General features: G+C 44.2%; 1 protein-coding gene across 1 annotated transcript; it reads right to left on the bottom strand.

The window, feature by feature from the left end:
• Nucleotides 1-6,678: 6,678 nt before the first annotated feature.
• Nucleotides 6,679-18,431, bottom strand: irs2b (insulin receptor substrate 2b). Its single transcript, XM_085134769.1, has 2 exons — nt 15,107-18,431; nt 6,679-8,536 (listed from the first exon to the last, which is right to left on the bottom strand). Exons 1-2 carry the CDS (start codon nt 18,405-18,407, stop codon nt 8,532-8,534), a joined length of 3,306 nt encoding a protein of 1,101 aa, XP_084990895.1. The 5' UTR covers nt 18,408-18,431; the 3' UTR covers nt 6,679-8,531.
• Nucleotides 18,432-20,068: the final 1,637 nt, after the last annotated feature.

Genomic DNA, 20,068 nt, shown 5'->3' with positions numbered 1-20,068 from the left:
CAGCCCAATAAATTGAAGTAGATCCGGTGTTTAGTTTATCTAAACAAAAGTGCATGCTAGAGAGCTCAAGACAAAGGAGAAGTTACAAAAAGATGTTTCTATGTGTTATGGGTTTGTCTTTTACCAGGATGCTCAGGGAGCCATGAGTCCCAGCGGGGAAAGCCAGGTGAGGGATGACAGCTACAGCCCCACAGCCCGTCTGGAACTTAGAGAAAGGCAGGAACACCCAAGATGGATGAGACAGAGGCTAAATGAAAATAAGGTGGATCAATGAAAGGGAGAGACTTGAAAAGAATGAGAGGATACCTGGGAGGACGAGGTGGGGGGATAAGATGAGTGATGGGCACATGGTCTTTCTTTTGATCCTTCACTGAGAGATGCTCCATTCAGAGTGTTGACTGAGACCACCTGGGGGAGTCCGGGGAGGCACTGTGTTTGTTTATTAGAGCTCAGGAGGGGGGTATCATTCAGCTACAGACGGCTGTCAGCTTCGCGGCATTACATGTTGGGGTGATTGAAGGAAACCGATGGCCCACTTCCAGACAGTGTCTGTGGAGCACTCTGTAAACCTGTCGTGCGATTTCACTGATGGAACGCAGCTTTCGTTACACCGACACAGGAGAAGCCAAACAAGGAAACAGCTTTTGTATCTAGAGCCATTTCGTTACTGTGAAATAACCAAATGCCTTTGTCAGTGAGAAAACGAATCCTTCCCTCTGGTTTGTAAACGATTTTGCTCTTTTCTTACTTCAATCCGAAAAACAAGAAGCCTTTTTTGTGTTCACTTGTGTGTTTCGCTAATTATTTAGCTTACCCTCACCACTACCAGCCTACATCATTCATATAGTAATGAGGTAATTCCCAAATGAGATTCCCATCCCCCTCACATCCCCTCTAACACGCCACAAGCTCTGCTTTCTGTACCAACTTACCTACTGTGTTTACTGCTGGTTTGATATTCATGTTTTTGTAGAAGATTTTGTCACATGCTCAACAGTGACCTTGCACAAGTGCCAGCACATGCTCAATACATCTCTTTGACCAGAAGAATCAAAAACGTATAAATCGACACATGAATGCATTTAATGTCCTTTCTGTTCGGTTCTCGCTCGTGTTCTATCTCTGTTGCTGTCCATTCATTGCTCTCAAATATAGAAACATTCAGCAAGAGCATGGAGTTATTCTGAGATTTCCTATTCAAGGACATTATCTCAGCGTGGCATAGAAATTGTATGACCTTGCTCAGCTCTGTGCGTCATGCCGAGACCGGGTGAGATAAGACACAAACCCGGAGAATTCAGAATATCATCAGAGATAAAGAAAACTGTAGATGGAGGCGACATGCAGATTAGAGGACGTGAAACATTAGTGGTCATTTTATTTACAGGTTATGCCGAAAAAGCAGGAACAATGGTCCAGATTATCTACAGGAAACGTTAGAAAAACACAAGTTAATCTCTATTTCCGGTCGTCCTGTCATTCCTGAAGTAGCTTTTTACAAGAATTTATACAGAAGGTTTGTTGCAGTTACTTTAGCATGTACACCTTTTTCAGTGTTTTGAACATCAAAGTGAAACATCCCATTTTGCACATGAGAAGGTTTAGCAGTGGTGTGTGCAGCCTTTTGTTTGCTTCTTTTTCTGTTGTACCATTATAACACAATCGAAAACATGCATTTGACATATTAATGTTAAATAAACGAGCGTTATCGAGGTGTGTAAAACATGGAATTATCACAATGTTAGCCAACAGGAATTTCATCATGGTTGATCTTGTGCTGAGAGATGCGCTGAAGTCCGTGACTGTGTACACTGTTTTTCACCGTATACGTGACTTGGGGTTTCAACACATCGGTGCTGGTGATCCGCGAAGAGTCGTACAATTACTTTTTCATTTTCCCATGGGATGAATCTGAGCAGCAAATTTACTCACTTCATGAATAGCAGACTTTGGATTCTTGTGCCGTTATCAAACTTTCTCTCAATGCATATGTATACGTGCTGCTCGCTGACACTCAGCGACCACGGACGCAGATGGAGTTTCCTTCTAAGGAGCTGGCGGCTGTCTGCAGGTTGTGTGCTGTCTCCACCAACCACATCCATCACTTTGAGGCAAAAGCAGGGAGGGGAACAGGAGACTTTTAGCAGGGGCCCACTCCAAAAAAAAACTCTCTCTCATACTGCTGCTCTCGGGGAGGATGCGGTTACTTTCAAGGGAGTACATAGTATTCAGGGGTTTCTAAACTGGTAATCCTTACATCATACCCTCTGTTGGACTGCTGTTTTTCTAAATTTGTGTTCCGGAGAAAAAGACAAACTATTTTAAAAGCCATTCTTTATCCTCATTGTCACTTTGATTATGCAGGCGGAGTGACGATAAACAAGTCAACCCGCTGAAACACTCATGTAATGAATAGCTCTACCTGTGCTTGAAAAAACATGTTCACCGGCACGATAATGTGAGGACACACCCTGAGCTGATCGGCAGATGTAAACACACATGCAGACACACCTGCTTGGTATGAGTCACACCAAGTGTGCAGTGCCAGGAGAGGGCATGAGCTCATCCCGTTGGTTCCCGCACGTTCTCCTCTGTCCCAGTCTTTGTCTTTCCACCTTTCCCATCTGCCTCTTCCTTTTTTCACCAGCTTCACATTTTGCTCCCCCCATTGTGTGTGTGTGTGTTTGCGTGCGTGTGTTTGTTTGTGTGCTCATTCCCCCGCTCCCATCCCATTTTGGTTGTGGCTTCTTCTCTATCATCAGAGGCAGGAAGGGGTGTGAGTTTGTTTGAGTGTGTGAGGTGGGTTGTTGTTGTTCACCTGGTGGCCAGTTAAAAAGGCAGGGCCATGTGTGTGTGCATGCATGCGGATGTGCGTGCATGTGTGCTTGTAGGAAGGGATTATAGTCAAAGCAGCCAGTGTGAGAAACAGGAGATGCAAAAGAAGCGTGAGAACATTACCTGGAAAACAGCTGGGAATTTCTACTGAACAAGCTGACCAAGCACACATGCATATAGTTACAAACACAGACACACAGTAATAGATTAAGAGTAAGCAACAGGCAAACCCCCTTCTGTCACACACACACACAGTCCTATACAAAACATGCTGGGTCAAACTCAACTGGTGCTTCCGTACTAACTCATTTATTATTTGTATCACAGTCTGGAAACCTCTTGGAAAGTTCTCTTTAAGTTATCAGGCACAGAGCTTCATTTAATTCCTGTAATTTTGAGAAAGAAATTATTCTGAATGAACCAAACAACATTATGGGTTAACTAATTCACAAATAACTCCCACTTTCTAGCAGCACTATACCCTCTCCTTCTACACTTGGACTGTCTTAATGGAGACTTTGCTGGTTTTGCAAAGTCTCAAATACTGATTATATGTTTATATGAAGTCTGACACAAGTTGTCTACAGTATACATTTGTTTTTATGCTCAAAGTGATGGCTGGAGCTACTTTTTTTTTTCATGTTGTTTAATGGTCCTCTTTATTCTAAAGAAGCCGATATCGTTTCTTCAAATTTGGCATCAACTGTTAAGATGAACTGATTCAACTCAACTGAAAACATCTTTGTGAATATAACTTTCTCAAAAATGTCTTATTTATGTCACTGATGCAAACTGCAGTTTGACTAGTTGGCAAGAAAAAACAAAGGATGGCAATTCTAGCTGTTTGTGTGACGGTAAATAAAGTGGATGGGAAGAAACCGCTTCTGCATTCTCACATTACACTCGAAAGAGGAAGTAATCCCTTGTTTACTGCAGGTTTGCTGGCAGAAAACACAGAGAGGATGACTCGACTGTGTTAATGTGTTCCAGGGCTCCAAGCGTACAGTTAAACACTCACAAGTGTAAAACGGGAGCGTCGTAGCTTGAAGTATGAACTCTGTCTCTCTCTCTCGTCATCTATTATCTTCCACACAATATACAAATATGGTAAAAAATATTGCTGAATGCAGACGTGCATATTCCTTCTTATTATATCTGTGGGAAACATCCAGGATGTTGAATATGGATGAATCCATGCAGCACCTGACTGCATCTACAGGGAGCCTTGACAAAGACTGATTAAATCCAAATAGTTCAGTGATAATTACAAAAGAGAGATTCGTATTTAAAAGTTTGGGTTAAGAAAATATTACAAATCTTAAATATTAAATTAAACGGTGCACACCAGGGTTCCCTTTGGAAAGGTCAGTTTAAAACATGGTAACAACAACAAACAGCTGATTTGGAGCTTTAAAAAACAGATAAAGGTACAAAAAACAATGACAAAACATTTATTTAGATGAAATTGCATAAATGTGACTGCCGTAATGTTCCGTGCCTACAAATCAATTAGTCATCTGCATGTTTATCATTAATGATGCAGCGTACACTGGCTAATCCAACCTTAGTAAATGAGTGAACAGGTTTGCATTATAGCACTAGGTATTCCTTGTTTTCGTCTGACATACCTTGATACGGTCTGTAACAGATCACTACACATGTTATTAAACACGAATCACTAATATGACACGCAGTCAACACGTGTCACGCGTGAATACATGTGCCATGCTAGAGACACTGAATTTATTGCAGCATGTGCAATGTGACATGCTTCTGTTTTGCATAGATTTCACTTCTAGTTAGGTAACATTGTGACTGTATTTTTGTTCTTTTTTTCGTCTATGTTTGTCTATGTTGACATGAAAATATGTTGCATGTTGGCCAAAGATGGTCACATGAACTAATTAAAGTCTGACCGTTGTGGGGGACACTGTGCAAGCTTTTAAAATCACCCACACACGGCCACTAATGCAGCGGTGGTGTCCCGGACAGCTTTCCGGAAGCGAGCCATTTCCTGTGGAGCGGCTGCAGGTCCCTTCCCATAAGCCTGATGACTCCCTGGGGTAACTGGATATTTTATGTTACTCATATGGACCTATTGATTGTTGAACAAACATGCTGCCTCAACCCCAGCTGATACGAATGCATATTCACATGCACCCACATTGCAAGTATGCAGATGATATTCACAAACAAGTTCATTGACTTTGCATTATCTTACTGTAACTGTGATTTGCATCTTTATCTTGGATGCACGTGCCAGTTTCCCGCATTGCTAAGAGGCTTTCTTCCGTGTACAGCGTTTTCAGCACACAGTAATAAAAGCCGGACTGTTTTTATTTCCCCTCTCCTTCTCTCAAGTGACAACATGACTCTTGTAACAGCAAAGAACAGAGGAGAAAGGGAGGGACAATTGGCCTGCAGCTTTACGCTTTATCCCTTCTTTACTATTTAATGAGATAAAGTACAGTCTTTAATTAAATGTTAGGAGCAAGTCAAGCAAGAGGGAGAACAGGAGCAATGAGCACTTCGGTGATGGATGAGATTTGGTTTACAGGGAATAGTGTATGTCACACTTTGGTCTCTACAATTTTGCTCTCATTAGCCTTGTAGCCTCTGCTTATGCTGTTGGGACGAGAGATCTACCTTCAGGCTATCATTCTGTTTCTGCCTCTCTCGGTCTACTTGTGCATTTCTCTGTAAACCGCCCCTTGTTTTGAGCTTTATGACTTGCTCTGCAAACATGTCATATCCCTACAACTGCACAAACAACTACCCCTTCCCTTCCAGACACACGACTCGTCACAGTAGACAATCAGACCTATTTCTCAGCATTAATTACCCATTTAATTAACAAATCTTTGAGAATGTATAATCCGATAGCATATGGCTGAGGGTGAGAAATCTTTCTTTTACTACTGTGTCGTTTATCCCCTCCCAGTTACAGGGGGGCTGTTTCAACATGCTGGTCTAATTACCATAGCTGGGGGTGGGGACTGGGAGGCAAGCATAGAAAAACAATAACAATGCTAATGCTGGAGGCAACACCAGATTAGGCCTACACCCGGTTTCTGACGCAGTCTTTCTACAATAAGAAGCAAGGATTTACACACACTCAGAGAACACAAGGGGAGAAGTGAAAGACAAGTGAGATATACAGTATCCAATCTTCACTTTTCTCATTTATAATAAGCTTTTCCTGGTAAACTGGCAGGAGACATCCGCGCTGACAAGCGCTTATTCGTGCAGGGTGTGAAAGAGAACAGCAACAGAGAGAAATAGCTTTCTTAAATATTATTTATTGCATGTGTTTATAAAGAATCAACACAGTCTAAAGCAATGAACTAAGTTTAAATTATCATTTAGTAGTATCACAATGCGCATGATATGAAATATTTACAATGAAAAGCCACAGCAGGGTAAGCCATTGCCCATATCGTAACCTTGATGCTGAATTAAAAACTGGAAACATTATCCAAATGCAAAAAACACTGCTCAAAACACCAACAGGCTCGATTAGCAAAAACAAGCGGGAAAAAGTTTCCGTTTCAAAATCGAAGGAAAAAAAATGTACAAACAGCAAAAATTTGAATTAAGGTTTAACAAACATTATTAACAGTATTTATACATTTGGTTCGTCCTTGTAAACTAATTTCTTTTTAAAAGTGTAAATATTGCATATAAGCCATTTGTGGTGTACCTAAGTATCAAGAATTAATTATGTCAAGTATTATTGATTTCTTTAAAATCTTTTTTTTCTTGTTTTTGTTTTTTAGAATTACAGCATTAGAAAATGTCGTCATAGTGGTATCCACTTTACAAGACCATCCCAAATCAGTTAAAAAAAAAATAAAAATCAAAAATCAAAACCAAACCGGTTAGCGTTATAACTTAATTAGTGCTTCTGTTGTATCAGAAAGTTCACTCAAATATTTAACTATGTACATTAAAAATAACATAAGTTATTTAACTTAACACTCGAAGTTTCTCAGCATTTGCTTACACGTTTTCGATGTAACACTGCGCTATTTACAGTATATAGGCAAAGGTTAAGTACCTGTGAGTTCAGATAAATAATAAGATACTTCCCCTGGTTTCTTTCGTTTATTCGGCTTGTGTCTGTGTTGTAGTTCCCATTCAGTACCTCTGCATGTTTCACTGTTGCTGTTGTTGTGTTTGTCGGGTTGCGCGCTCCCAGTCTCGGAACACAGCATGTACTACATTCAGTGTGTCCTGTGTTACAATCTAGACAAGTTTGTAAATGCAAGACCATGCAGTGGAGGCCATGGATTCAAGCTATCGAGTGGCTTTTTGAACAGCCAGTTAGACTCAGTCCTGCAGTCCTGCATGTACCACATTGCTCAGTGCTGCCTGGCGTGGTGTGACAGAGCTCCACAATGAGGCATCAGGTGAGAAAATGTGAGACACTGGGCTGTCCAGTTGCTCTGTATAAATAACTTCAAACATTCACGTTTCAGTCCCTTGTCCTGACAGGTGTGCAGGATATTTTAGGTGAACGGCGGGTGAGTTGGTATAGTGTTTAAAAGGTGCTGAGACTCTTACTCAGACAGGCCACAGATCACATGATCAGGTCCAGGTGGACCTGGCTCATGCTGCAGTTACATTTGTCACAGCTGCATGCATTTGCAATGCAACGTCACCTATTTCGCCAACATCCTCCAAGTATTATTTTAGTGTGTATGAATACCTCCATTTAAAGGTACAATAATAAATATATTACTCTGGATTTCTAATACATAATCTAGTCATAAATGTGGGGAGAGAGGGAACTTAATCTCAGATAGGTCGGCTCTCATTCGGCTCTAATGAACATTCAGTCTCTGTGATGATCAGTTAAATCTTTGATATACTGCGTGTTTAGAGGTCCAACCTAAAAAAAAAAGAAAAGAAAATCCATCAGGTGGGGGCTGATGGCTGGAGTAAGGCTTTGGATCGGTGACTTTTTAAAAAACATTCACCTTTGAAAATAAATATTTTATATATATATAGAATTCTACTGTGTAACTTGGTGCTGAGGTAGGGTTTTTTTTTTTTAGCAAATGTTACCTTTGATTTTAAATATGTTCATAAATGCCGTCTCTTTTTGCAGTACAATCTGTTTACAAATTCTCACACATTTCAATGAATGCATACACGATAAATAAATAAATACATGTCATCTGTATGCATGAAGGATTTTGTGTGCATGTTTGCGCACGCATGCTCTCCAAGTTTGGTTCACAGGTTTTCAGGTGTGAATGTCTGGCAACTACTGGTTGAAGCCATTAGAAAGCCAGTTGAAATTGTGTAATTGATAATAACAATACCAACGATGAACATAATATACTGCAGACTGACGTACCTAGACACATAGTTACCTAACTATGCTTAGAATTAAAAGTCGGTTTTTAGTTTTCTGTTTGTTTGTTTAAATCTAGCACTACAGCAGCAATGGCACCAGAATGTTTAGGTGCCACAAAAAAGGAGGGAGGGTCAAATGTCCGTGTTTCCATGGCGATGGCTGCCCCCGTAACCCCCAGAGGCGGCAGAAGGGTCAAAGGACATGGGCTACAGCGCAAGGTCCAGCTGTCGCTCTGGCGACCTCGGCATCTGGCTGAAGTGAAATCCTACATTCACAGGAAGAAGAAGAGGAGGAAGGGGTGGGGGGGAGGCAAGTTGGGAAGACCCATCAGTCTTCATTCTGAAAGAAGAAGAAGAAGAAAAGAGTTAGTTTCGTATCATGTAATTTATAGAAATGAAATGAAATATGAGTAAATAAGATTTCCAAGTCAATATTCCCCCCAGAAACTTAATCTAAGCGTGTACATACAGTTTGCATCATTTATTATGTAGGACAGAACAATCGAGGGGAGGGGAAGGTCACTCTGCTACCAAGTAAGGAATGAGTGCTCTTCAAGAGGCCTGCTTTCGTGTATGAGTATGTGTGTCTGTGTGTGTATTCCTCAGCTGGTAGACACTCAAGTGGCAGGTGCTTTACAGCAGGGGGGGAAAAAAAGCAGAGTGGCATTTAGCACTGTGCAGCTGAAACAGGCCAGTGATGGCAAACGTCACGCCAACAACACTCCCACACACTAACAAACAGGTATTCTTAATTGCTCCCACACATACCGCAGCTATGTACTTTCAAATACCATGAACCCAGAGTCTTTGAGAGTGTTGCTTTTCTCCCAGTGGAAAGCTGCACTGACCCTTGCCCCTGTGTACATGTTTGTGAGGTTTCATTTGCATGCAGAGCTATCAAATGGGAGCGGAAGTCTTGGCTGGGTGACCCGCACACACACGCAGAGACACACACACACACACACGGTCTGTGGCTGCATTTCTTCCCTCATTTGCTGTCTCCTCTCCCTCTTCCCCAGTCATGAACAAGAGCCGTTTTCACAAAGCTGGATGTGATCGTCATTCTCTAAAACAAACCTCTCATTCAGCCCTTGCAGCCCCCCTCCTCAGCTATTCTCACCGCAAACAGGCACACGTCTGTTCTGGGCTTTTTTCCCTATACATACTGGCTATAAATGTAAATTGATGCTGATCCTGATGTCCAATCAAAAGCTTTAAAAAAAAAAAAACTAAACTGGAAATGCCAGGGCACCTTTACTGCTGCTCGGGGACGTCTGTGATGCAAAACCGTGAAACCACTGAGTTCATTTGAATAACAGAGGAGATGATTTCACTCTTGAGGCTACCTGGTGCTGAGCAAACTCTGTGTCTTTATCGCCGCGGGTGTCAGAGGCAGAATACAGCGGAAAGGCCGTGTTGGGAAGGGGTGGAAAAAACACAGTAACAGAATCAACCTGACAGAGAGGAACGGGAATGCAGTGAGGTCATGGGACCGATGGACCATAACAGTCAATTGTGTGTGTTTGTGTGTCTGTTTCTGGAGGAGCTGGGCCAGTCGACGGCCTGTATAGGCAGGCACATAGGTGAGAATGACTGAGATCTGCCGGGAAGGAGTGTTGAATCACTAACAGCTCAGATTAGCAACCAGGTGTAGCCATGAACATAAACACACTTCCTTGTTTGTGGACAATCTTGCAAGTGCATATAGGGACTGCGCATACACACATTTTCAATTTAAATAGAATCTGAGTGAAGAAAGGTGGGTGGGCAGGAAGATTTGGGGAGGGGGATGTTATTGAGAGAAGAGGACAGAGGTCTAATGGGGAAATGAACCCAATGGCTTCTACCCCTCCTCTTTTTGGAGCACAGACACACATTCCTCCTCCGCCCCTCCCAACAACTCTTGTCTGTGCCCCCTGTCCCAACCCACACACACACACACAAGCACATACACGCACGCACACGCACACGCACACACACACACACACACACACACACAGACTTGGGCTCTGTTCATTATTTATTTAGTTCTCACAGGCTAAATTTAGCTATGCTCCATTCAGGGATAAGACACACACACATACACACAGGCATGTATTAGCAGCCTCCTCTCTAGAGCTTCAGAGTCAGAGTAAACAAGTTACTCTGTCTGTAACCACCACAGACCTGAGTAGCTTGATGTTGTCAATGAGATAAATGAACAGGCTTTAAAGGGAACTACTCCAAACTGCAACTCTAAGCAACATTCAAGAGAAAGGAAGCGGACTGCAAACTGTTGTTTTTGCTTTTATTGTGGGGTAGACTGGAAACGAACCTACAGACAAACAAGGAGAGATCAGCAGGCTCAGATCTGCTCTGTTTACATTCCTGCCCCGCTACCTCCTCTCTAATCTCTAACACTGACTGACTGACTTCACCTCTGACCTCCCACACCTTTGTCTGACCAGCTAAACAACAACAAAAAAAGAAAAACAATGCTCTACAACTCTGCAATCCAGCTGACTCACTATTGCATACAGAGCTTTGGCATTCCTCATCGTGTCACATTATCCACTTGCAGCAGTTCACGTGGATTATTGATTAATCCGGCAATTAGTTCCTCAGTAAATCATTTGGTCTACAAAAAAAGGTGGAGGGGTAAAAAAAACCCACCAAAGCAAATCAGTTTCCCTAAGCTCCGCTGACACATTTGGATGTTTTGCTTAGTATGTCAAAAATGCAAAACCATTCAGTTTACAGTTAGCTCGAATAAAATAATAATAATAATGATGATGAGAATTGTGATAATATGAAACTGCGTGTTTGTGAATTATTTCAACTGCTCTGTTATAAAAGCACCAGAAAATAAAGCTTATATAATTAAGCCACTGAATATAACGAAACTGACGGTACGACTATCAGCTCTGCAGAGGAGCATTAATAAAGCAAGGGGGGAGGTCAGAAAGTTGGGAAAGAGTTCATGAGGAGCCGGTCTGCTTATGACGGGAAAAAAAAGGTATAATTACCTAGCAGCCAAGACTAAACTCACTTAATGTGCTTTGTGGGTATAATTACCATAAAATGTCCACTCACAGTCACAGAGGATCTGTCTCTTCATCTGCATTTAAAAACAAAAAGCTAAAAAAAAAACTAAGCTACTAAACAATGCCTAATCCTGACGTGAATGTAATCCTTCTTACCTCCAAGCTAAACTGAGGATATGGGAGGTTAACTTTGTTTTCATCTAGCGCTAGAACATCCCGCCCTAGTTTGCTCAAAGAGTTATGTATCAGACACCCTGGAGCACTGTGCATGTGTGTCTGTGTGCGTGGGGAGGAGATGGGAGGGGTGTACAGGACAGGTGAGGACAGAGACTGTGGGTTCCTCAAAATGCTGCGTGGAGCCAAAAACCCAAGTAAATGTATTCTCTGTGCACTTTCTACAGGAAATTCTTTATGTATATGATGATTCACAATTAATTTTATCAACAACAAAAAAAATGTCAGACATGAAGATGTCATACTTTTCCACCAGCTCATAAACATAACATAGGCCTAAGGCTATAACTGTTTATTATTTTTATGACTAACTCTTCTTTCTCATAGTAAAAACAGTCACCACTGTTTCCCAGAGCCACACGTGACATCTTTTAAATGCACTGGAATTAACAAGAAAACGCCATAAAAGTCGTAAAGAACTGCAGTATTTATGTAATGGATTTCTCCCGAGCAGCAAGAGAAGTAAAGTGTCTTGTCAGCTGCTCTACTCAGACATGATTAGCTAATTTTTTTAGTGCATTGTTAGGTAATCCTTTATGGCCTTCAGCAATCAGACACGGCCCACTGAGGTCGCAAAACAACAGGAAAAACAAAAGGCCTGTGAACGCCCCAATATGGAGGTGTGTGGCGTGGGGTGTCACATGATTACTGAAAAGAAAAACAATGCTTGAAGAGAGGAAGAAGGGATTTGGGTTGGGGGAGGGATGCATTGGATGAGGGGGGTGGGGGGTGGGGGGGTTGGTAGCTCCTTGAGAGTGCTTGGCCACGCCCACAACCTTCTCCCATAGCTGTCGTAGCAGATGGCGGCCAGTCATTAGCGTATTGTCACTCTCCTCTGAAGGGCCAGATAACCAGTGAGCACTGCTTGGCGAGGCAGGTGCAAACCCCCTGACCCCACACCCAACCCCTCCACCATCTGCTCACGCCTGTGTGTGTGTGTGTACGCACATGGGAGAGGCACACAAAGTCAAAATGCGTGTGTCTGTATTTCGGGGGGTTGCAGGGGGGTTTGGGCCCACAAATGGAAAGCGTGAATCTTTCTCTGCTGTCTGCATTCATGCAAGACTGCTTACAGTCAGAGAGATGAGCACTCGATAAATGAGGACAGGTTAGGGAAAAGAAGACGGCAGGCGGATAATAAAGAGGCTTTTATAGTGATATGATAAGTGGCAGTGTAGATACTCTAAAAGTAGATATGAGGACGAGCCAAAAATAAATAAAAAAAGCTGTAAAATGAGTGCACGTGCCTCTCTTTTTCTTTAGATTAGTGGTAATGCTCCAGTGGTAACATCCCCCACTCACAAAAACTAGCCCAAAGTTCAAGAAGCTGACACTTGTCCAAAGCTTGCACTGAAAGCCACGCACCACACTGCGCCACTACCACCCCATTCTCTCTCTCTCACTCCCTCTCTAAATACACAAACTCAACTGAGCCATACTTTAGGATTTTCATACAGAAAGTCAAGCATTTTTATAACGCCCTCCCTCCGCTCAGCTTCCCCTTCACACCACAGTGCCAAATGAGGACAGGTGATTTCGTAATCTACCTGTGACAGCGTGATATACAACCGGGAATGCAAACTATGGTTCACTCAGTGATAAGGTGAGAATGTGGTATAGCCTGCCATCTTGTAGTAAACAGACGGGCCCTATTTTTCCTCTCGTATCGGAATGCTATGTATTTGGATGCGAGTATCAACAACTTTCCTCGCTGTTGTAGCCACATGTACTAAAGTTACCAAAGCAAAGGCCAGCGGCTGCTTGTTGGGAAGGCACTGATCTTTCTGTCATTCAGCATTTTTCTTCCATTCTTCCTTCTCACCCACTCTCTGCTTTCTGCCAGCAGCTCAATAGTCCATTTTGTTATACATGAAAAACAAAACAAGTCAACCATCCATCACCATTGTTCTTTCACCTCCCTCCTTCCTCCACCCCTGCTCTTCTAGCCTTGCACCACGAGTTAAAAAAAAAAAAAAATCCCGGAACATAAACGTACCAGATCACAGCAAATTCTCACGGATACCTGTGCGTGCCTCAGGTGCACACGAGTCACATGTGTTCAGACAAGTCTCCTGTGTAAAAAAGAAAGAAAAAGAAACAAAAAAAAAACAACCCACCAGCTCATTTGACGATTTGTGAAGTTGCTCATAGTGAAAAAAAGAACCCCTCCCCTCCCGATTTCATCCCAGCAGGTTAGAAAAACAAGTGAGCGTTCATCTCTCCCAGCAACCTTTGCACACTGCCCACATTCCAGTTCTGAAACCCAGTACCTGACAATTGATAAACAACTGACTCACTTGTTTTTCTGGGGAACCCGATGACTTGCACCGAGCTCCACACTGGCTGCGCTCTCACAGCAGGGGAGCCAGCTGAGACAAAGAGACAACTTAGTTGTGAAACTGCAAACAGCAATTAAACTCTTGTATTTCACCATCAGGAACACTGACTTCTGAGTCACTATGATCTCAACACTTTGTATTTTCTTTAGAAACAAAAGCCATATCATCCATCCGTGTAAATAATCCCTGGCATTTACAGATGGATGAAAAGCCCCTGATGCAGCGGAAAGAGGAAAGAAAATGAGGCGAAAGGTAATATTTTGATAACAACTCTTCCCCTTCAAGTCTCAGGGATTTTGCTGCTTATTCATTTTGTTCTCTGAGGTTTGTGTAACACACCGCTTCAGATTTACCAATAGCGAGTGCTCTTTGCCGCCTTCGAGCAGCTTCCATAGAGGCATCATGTGTAGCGCTGCATGCGTCACTGAATCAGATCAGATGTTTTTTTGAAACACTGACGCGGTGCAAAACTGCGTCACTGAGAGGAAACCAGGACAGACCGTTCACATAAACGGAACAGCAAACGTGAAGACAGATAACCATAAGTTTTTAAAATAAAAGTGTTTTAAAATAAAAGCGTTTTTAAAAAAATGCGATGATGCAGAAAGATTACATATTAATAAAGGGGAGTTTGCGTCCTCTGGGATGTGTGGAGGGGAGGAAGACAAGGAGGCAACATGTTCCACAGAATGTATTTGTTATTCAGCATGCCCCACCGCTTTCATTCAAATTCAGGGCTTTTATTTGAGAGAAAATAAAAGCAGTTTTAAAAACAGGATCAACATCACAGCCTCGAGATTTGTCAGCGTGTCCTGGGTGTGACAAGTAGGTGACTAATCCTGTCTAAACATTACAGCCTACACCCAATAGCAATGTTGACAACTAGTTTGCTTCTCTAAGCTACTGTAGTTTACTACACCAGATTACATAAATCTGTAGGCTGTTATCTCGGATATTACAGTGATGGTCAGTCACGATTATATGGCCACAAAAGAGCTTTCAAGAAAAATAAACAGTGTCAGCTTTTTAACTCGCAGTGGAAAGGACAAACTGACAGCAAGGGGCAGACACACAGACGCTCCTGCAGACAAACCATTGAGGCTGTTTTTGTTCTCTAGAGGTAATTATCATCAACTTTGGGACTGAAAACGAGCCCAGAAGTGTTGCAAACAACATTACTTGTGGCCTATCTCTGTAGAGTACACAGTTGCCCTGAGGCGGATCTCTATCCTACTCCAACCCTGACGCCACTCCCTTCATGAATGAAAATGCACTGAATGAATGAGTGTGTGGGACATGTGTGACAATGCTCACCTTTCACAGCAGCAGCAGTAGTCTCCTTAAATCCCAGGCTGGCATAGGGGCTAGAGTTGAAACCATTCAGCCCCCCCTTGCAGCCACAAGCTGTCTTGAACCTCAGGAGTTCATCACAGCCCCCTAACCGGCATCCCCCAAGGTTTCCCTCCATCAAGTTTAAGGCAATGTAGTTAAGTCCATTTTGATAGCCAGCTGACGTTTCCCTGCACATGGGACTGCTGTACTCCTCACCGAGTCCTTCAGAGCTACAAACTGTGCGAGATACATTCTCCACAGAGGCAGAGCTGTGCCTTTTAGTGTCGTTGGCAAAGGATGGGCACACAGGTGTGACAGTGGTTGTGGAAGAGAAGGTCTCAGAACTGTGACGACGACGTCCGTGAGGGTCGGCCCGGATAACTTTGGCCCCCCTGTGTGGATCTACAACTGTAACAGATAATGAAGGACCTCCCTTGAGAAAAGAGTCCACAGGCACAGGGGGCACCACATCTACTATGCTGCTCTCAAGGCTGAGTCTCTGGACACAAGCAGTAGGGCTGGTCGGGCGGGGAGTTGTGCATAGAGCAGGTAAAGGGTCAGAAGGACTAAAGGTCATCTCAGTGTAGTCGTCATTGACTGGACCAGGCTGACACTTAAGGCTTCCTTGCTGTGGAACACCCCTCTCCTTTTCCTGTCCCTCTGTGCTTTTATCTTTCTCCACCTCCTCAACTCCCCGTGTTTCCTGCTGAGTGGTAACTAGACTATGGCATGTCAACAGTTCAGCTGTGTCTGTACAGTTAGTTTGATGTGATCCCTGCTGAACTGTGGAGCTGACATCAATATTAGCATAGCCTGAGAGTGACCGAGATCCCGTCTCTGCGGTTACAGAGGACTCAGGGCTCTTTGACTCTGTGGTTGTGTTGTGGTTAACACTGCTAAAGTCTATGTTAATGTATTCTCCAGGGCTGCGTGGCTCTGAAGGAAGAGGGTGTTCACTCATGCATGGTAGTGTTCTGAGGGATTCCAAAGCTAAACGGGTAGGCCGACAGACCCTACTCCGGTGTACCAGACCTCCATCTATCCAAGCCACTCTGAGGGGAGATGGAGTAGAAGATGGAGTGGCTGGTCTTGCCACAGTGCCATTGGTTGCAGAGTTTCCTGAAGAGATAGGACAGTAGTTGGATTCCTCTTCTATCCGTTGTCTCTGTAAACTCATCACCACATACTGATCTGTGTCAGTGAACCCACTGCGCTGCAAATGTCCTTTAAGTGATCTTGGTAGAGAACTGCAAGAATAAGGCTGCCTGTGGCTTGGCGGGAGGCTGGGATCTCCTGTAGGACTGAGAATATAATCTGGGGGTGTAAAAGACACCTGTGTGTCAACAGGAGACATATTCAGGTATTCTCCATTGGCGAGCTTCCCATCGTTGCTGTCCACTGACATCTTGGTTGCACACCACATGGGCATGTACCCACTGTCCTCCAGAGAAACACCCCCGGGGGAGTGTATGCGCGGGGCCAGCCCCATTGAGGAGGGTTTTGTACAAGGGTTGATAATTTGCTTTGGAGCAGATACACACATAGGGCTCATGGGCATGTAGGGGTCATCTTTAGACCCGGGTGTGAGAGGAGCCACACCAGGCATCATGGGCATATAGCCACTGTCGCTTTGGTGACCATTTGAAGCAATCTGAACATCTCTGTAATCCTCCAGACTTATCCCTTTAGGAGATGCGGTGTGACACCTGCGAGAAGACTGACTTCCACTCTTGTATGTTGCCCTCATAAGCGTATACTCATCCAGGGAGGCTGAAGATACTTGGGGGGGACCCCTCGGTTGACGGGGGGTGGTGAGGGAGTATGTGCGCTTTCGATACACCTTGTCAAATTCTGGTAACCACCGGTAACCATTCTGATTCTGACGCTCCATTAGCATGTAGCCATCAAGCTCACTGCCATCCCGGGATGGGGGGGTATCTGCTTTGAGGGACTCTGGAGTGTTGCTGCGGAGAGTAAGCGGTAACCTGAGGTCTCGTGCCTCCGCAGGGCTAGAGCCAAATTCCTCACATGATATGAAGCCAGCATCACTGGGAGAGCCTGAGAAGGATGCACTGCAGCTAGAGGGGCGAGGGGCACCGCTGTCTTGGCAGGAAGATGCATGGCCTGGACAAGCAGTGGTCACAGGTGGAGAAGGAGACAGAGGCATAGACATGGACTTACTATGCTGGAGGGTGGAAGATTCAAACGTCAGAGAAGGGCGTGCAGTAATGGTATGAGATCTGCTCAGCAGGGTCCTGTGGACCCCTGGACTAAGGGGGCTCCCGGTGACTGACATAGTGCGTGCCATGGTGCCGTCGCCCTCGCTTGCAGTGCGTAATCGACACGAGGAGCATTTGCTCACAGGAGAGGTCGCAGCCATGCTGTCAGTACGCGACCGCCGGGGAAGCCCGGTCTGCCTCGGGGGTAGATTATTCAGGTGCCTCCGCGAGGGTACAGAGATGGGGTTTGTACCAGAGGACTGGCTTTTGCTGCGCGGGCGGAATTCCGACAGCTCCTTCATGGCTTTCATTGCCTCCAAGATAGTTTCGTGAATGTTTTGAGCCACCACAGAGTCATCTGCCTGCATCCACAGCTCCCCCGGACCCGTGGATGCAGATCGGCCAACCTCTATGAAGAAAAAGCTGTCAGAGTGGCCGCACCTCCGGATATTCATCAGCTGCAAGGTGACTGAGGCAACATCAGAGTTAAGCTTAACGAAGCTGATAGTCCGGCTGGAGAGACACAGCCTGTACACCCCTGTTAAATTTCGGCTCTGTCCGAGACCTTTAGATTTTAGATTTACTTGCCATACCTCCTTGTAGGCGGCGGTCACCGGTGTTATTACACCGTAGCTCGACTCGTCGTAGCCAACCAGCGAGGACGCAGAGTTAGACGCCGAGCCGTCATATACTTTCCCCTCTGCCATTAAATCCGTCAGCACCCGGTACCAGCTCTCCTGTTCCTGCTCGTTTTCCGTCGCCAAAGCAAAATACTCATCCTTGGTATAAAGAGCAATAAGATATTTGTATTTTGCGTCCGCTCTCTTGCTGATATTGAGACAGCAGTCCAGAGGGATGACTCTCTTCGGGGCCGATTTGTTTTTCCATTTCTTCTCGCTCTCGTAGTATTCCAACCGGGCAGGGAAACCTTCGCTCGGCTCCTTTAGAACAAAAAAGCGCTTATGTCCGTGTTTCTGTTTTTTCAGATATCCGCATTTCTTGATGCCGCTGTTCGCGTTACTGGATAATAACGACTGATCACCAGTGTTCGGCGGACTCGCCATTCTCGCGTCCTCCTCTTATCAGACACAATGCTTCCGTTCCCTTTAGTTGTAAAAGAAACGACGCGCTTTCTTTTAATCCTCTACTTCCAGAGCCGGTTTCACGTTAATTCGTCTTCTCCCACAGCCGAGCGATAAATAACACATGTCGGCTGGTGTCCGGGGCGAAGAGGGTGAAACAACATGTGACGATCTACACATCCAGCTCCGGTTTTAAAAAAAGAAGGGAAAGGAGACGAAAAAAATACGCACTCACCAACAGTGGGCGGTGCGCACTCAGCTCATTGGGTTTATTGGTGGAAAAGGGATGAATGCTCGAGTGAGAAAGGAAAGAGAGCGAGAGCGAGAGAGCCCTCCTACTATCACTGCCCTCTTCCGACTCATTTGCGTGTAGTCAGTTAGGACTGTAGCTTTATTTATAGCATCCCTATTCCTATGATCCATCGTTTGGCTTCAGTGTACGTTTTTTTTTTAGCAGGATATAGCCCGGTCCCAACTACTCAAACGAGATGTCCCCGATTCAGAAAGCCATCATTTGCGTCATTTAAGGCGTTACGGGGTGGATTATGAAAAATATAACCTAAGTATAGATCAGTTATATGCACAGAACGAATATATGACGCGTAACTGGTTTTATACACGTATAATTTACAGGTATTGTTTCACTGTCGGAAATTTTCTTACCATGGGTGTTTGTTTTTTCTCTCACTACACTTTGTCCATATTTTAACTCTAGAGGGAGTCGTTCCAGTGTTCTCCAACTGGTAAACAAGCATCACCTGGTCGACTCTGCAGCTCTGGCACATGAATTTAATATTCCCTATGAGCCGTTCAGCCAGAAAAGCCTGCATTCACAGTGTAAGCGGGATATTCTCCCCCGTCCTCCTCCCCTTTTTTACTCTTAAGCGAAAGCACCCAATTGTTCGCTAGTACAAGAAATGACAAGAGCGCACAGAATGCACTGTGTTTTATTGCATAATGCGATCGCCTGCTGATTTAATCATGTTTGCCAGAGCTGCTCAGTTACATTTTTTTTGTTTGTTTTTTGGTGGGTTTTTTACTGCTTCATATCTGTGTTTGTCTTAACCCATTCAGCGTGGCGGTGTGAAAACAGTTATTCTGGGGTGAACATATGCCTAAAATATCTAAGGCGATAGGAGGTTATAGCGTAAAAAATCTTAAAAGTACTCCCTGTACACAAAACTAAAAGCACCCCATATATGGTCATATAACACAGCAGTCATGATGACGCAAAAAAATTCTCCTGATCTCAATGCGTCAGCGGCTGGTAATGTGCGTAATGATAAAACGCGGGAGCAAACTGGGTACCGTGGCGGGATGGTGATCTGAGTTTGCTGCGGATAGCCGGTATTCTCTTTTTGACATCCTGTGGGACTGAAACTCCTCTTTTATCGTCCAGCAGGAACGTCGTGCTGCCAAGAGAAGGTACAGCGTGTCCTGACAGCTATGTATCCTGGGCCAACACAGTAAAAAGTGACACTGTAGTAACACTTTTGAATAGCTGCACATCCCACGATGATGACTTGAAATCTACCCCCCCTCCCCATCTCATGTTAATACTCCCGTTTTCCTTCAAATCCCACAGTGCTGGCTCAGCAACACCCTCTCCTTAGCGGCAAGGTCAATTACCGTGCCCTGCAGAG

Source organism: Neolamprologus multifasciatus, chromosome 16, assembly GCF_963576455.1.
Source record: "Neolamprologus multifasciatus chromosome 16, fNeoMul1.2, whole genome shotgun sequence".
Classification (NCBI taxonomy): Eukaryota; Metazoa; Chordata; class Actinopteri; order Cichliformes; family Cichlidae; genus Neolamprologus; species Neolamprologus multifasciatus.
Note: the sequence above shows the minus strand (reverse complement) of the source record. Positions and strands in the feature narration are given on the sequence as shown.